The sequence below is a fragment of the Purpureocillium takamizusanense genome, chromosome 2 (genome assembly GCF_022605165.1).
Source record: "Purpureocillium takamizusanense chromosome 2, complete sequence".
Taxonomy (NCBI): domain Eukaryota; kingdom Fungi; phylum Ascomycota; class Sordariomycetes; order Hypocreales; family Ophiocordycipitaceae; genus Purpureocillium; species Purpureocillium takamizusanense.
Window position 1 is genome coordinate 5544343 of NC_063069.1, and position 2742 is coordinate 5547084.

General features: G+C 56.3%; 1 protein-coding gene across 1 annotated transcript; it reads right to left on the reverse strand.

Moving 5' to 3' along the window:
- Nucleotides 1-210: 210 nt before the first annotated feature.
- Nucleotides 211-1430, reverse strand: JDV02_003490 (Chitosanase). The gene is made up of 3 exons (XM_047984621.1): nt 1269-1430; nt 860-1207; nt 211-799 (listed from the first exon to the last, which is right to left on the reverse strand). Exons 1-3 carry the CDS (start codon nt 1365-1367, stop codon nt 539-541), a joined length of 708 nt encoding a protein of 235 aa, XP_047840595.1. The 5' UTR covers nt 1368-1430; the 3' UTR covers nt 211-538.
- Between the last annotated feature and the right edge of the window lie 1312 nt (nt 1431-2742).

Below are 2742 nucleotides of genomic sequence, written 5' to 3' on the forward strand. Positions count from 1 at the left end.
TATGAAGGCTTGCCCAGTAGGTAGAGTTTGGTCGCGACGGAGGCAAAAACCCTGTTGAGGGGCATCCACCTCAACAGTGCACAATTCTTCACCAACCGACATGAAATCATAGACTTCAATCAGATCGCCACTTGTGTTTCTCGCCCATCCACCCTCCTCGACTGTTTCTCTTTGGCGGCGCTGGCATCACATCGTCTACTCCAATTTTGTGTCATTGAAGGCGTCAACACTCTAGCGTAACATTTTCCCCCGCCTCCTTCTGCCGTTCACCCCTGCACTAACCTTATCGTGGGATGTTATTTCTGTAGATAATTTTCACTGTGATCTAGGTCGTCGTTTCTTGCTCTTATGGCCGGTGTCTGAGCTAGGCTCCCGCCGGATGAGCCATCTTGCTCACACTCGTACTTTGAGCTGCCTGGGTGATTCATGGGTCAATCGCCCCCTCAAGTCATGTTTCAGCAGTTTTCTATATGTGCGACGCCAACTGGCCCTACATACATGCCACTGGCCAAACCGAGAGGCTTTATGTCCGGAATGTCTAGGCCGGCAGGCTTGCAACGAGCTTGTCGCCGAGAGCCTTGATGCTGGCCTCGAAGTCGGCCGTCTTCTTGGCTTTCCAGTTGGCGCCACTCTTGCCAGGCACCGCTCCGCTGCCGGCGAAACCAATGTACAGCACATCTTTGGCGTCATGCCCATTGTCCCCGTTGAGGCCCTCGTTGGGGAAGCACAGTTTGCCAAGGGCGAGAGACGCTTCACCGGTAGAGGTCCCACCATTGGTGTCGCCCCAGATGCCGTAAAACTTGGACTTTTGTCAGCTCACACGGGCCGAAGTCATGATGAGAGACTTGATGATACGTACCACCTGGTTGTTGCAGACAACAGCCATGACGCTCAGAGGCTCCATGCCGTGTGACTGGGGGTTGAACGACGGGCTGTGCTCCTCGTTGCCGAAGACGACGTACGGGTGGAGGTTCGCATCCAGATCAGGGATGCCGTACTTCTTCACCTCGCTCTTGAAGGAGGTATGGCCCTGTCCACTGGGGTCATTGGCGCACTCGCCGGCCGCGTTGTTGGCGCCGTCGCAGTCAATGTCGAGGTTGTCATAGTTGCCAGCCTTGCCCTTGAGGAAGATGGCATTCGGGAGGTCTCCGCAGTAGACGGCGCCGCCAGAGAAGGCAGAGGACAGCTTCTTGGAGCAGGTACCGGCCTGAATTGACATGTCAGCGATGAGGTGCACAATGGAGAGACTTGTTGTGGTCGTGTGTGACCTTGTGGCTGTCGTAGATTTTCTTGAGGTTGGCCGGCAGCTGATAAGCTGAAGCAACAGCGCCAAGGGCTGCGAGAGCGGACAGAGTTGAGGTGCGCATTGTGGTGGTCTACGATATGACTAGATAGATGTACAGTATACACTTGGGTGTTTCTGCGCCGATGTCTGCCGCTTCCAACTCGTTTGCTCTAGACCACGGGGACTCGTCTTATATGTCTTGGACAATGTTCTTGATCCCCGCCATCTTACTTGGGCCCTGCTCGACCATACTCATCTACCGCGTCGTGAAGACGAGGCTGTAAGCGAGGCAAGCTAGTGGTCCTTCGATTGGCGATCATCTTTGCAGTGAACACTTGGGATTGGAGGAAAAAAAGAATGGCGTTTCGCTTCGCACTTCCGCTGAAACTACTAGCAGCTGGCAAGCATAGGATTCGCGCCCCTGCTCTGTCGCGCTACACGTGGGGAGTTTGCCCAATGCCTTCTCGAACCAGAACTTGAGAAACCCTTGCCAGTCAGCCCGAGGGCCCGGTGGGACCGGGCCGCTATGGCTCGGGAGGATCGGCGGCAGTTGGTGCACTTGGGGGCCCTTTTCCCCCTTCGCCACATAGCTCGCCCGTCGGACCAAGATGAGGGATGATGGGATGAGACAGAATCTTGTGACTCGTGGAGGATCTTGGTGCCATGCGCACCTCGTCAGATTTGGGGACGATCTAGAATTCGTCCAATCCTTCCGTGGAACGTACCATGGTTCGTCGTACGACAGCATTGAGGGCCTCGTCCCGCAGTAGGTACTGTAATTCCTCCGCATTCTTCAGCCGGGCCGTGCATTGCTAGCGGTTCCCGCGCCCAGGCAGGGACCCTCCCGTGGATAGACACCAAGCGCCAAAACACCGACCATGAAGTCTCTAGGAAATTGGGCACCACGATAGAGCATCACTAGTCTCCTTTGCCATGGAAGTGGTTTACCAATTCGTCGAATACCCCTCACTACCGGTTCATCACACAACATGGCAAGGACCAGAGCTCTGAACAGATCCTCCATGGCCGACGTGTCTGTCTACGCGCCGGGCCGGCCAAGTCCGGGTGGATTCCCGGCTGCGACGTGGAGCCTACAAGGGTTCGCCGAGAGTTTTGCGGTGCGGGCGATCACTGGAGCTTTGGGGCATCCAAGCGAAGGCGACTTTCCCAGCTTGGACACGATCGATAGTTGCTTCTCTCCGTTGGTTCCCGCGAATGCCCTGGGAGCCGTCTGGCAGAGTGACATCGGATTATGGGGAGGACGGGACGCCTACTAGGTACTAACCGGAAACGCCGACCGACCAGCACGCAAACGCTCACGTAGCCCGGCGCTTACATGGAGCATGCCCCCAGTGAGGCACGCAGTCGTTGGGGGGGCCGTTTAGGGCGTGTCCAAGTTCGCCAAGGAAGATGACGACTTCTTGACCCGTCCGTCGCTATACAACAACCATTCTGAG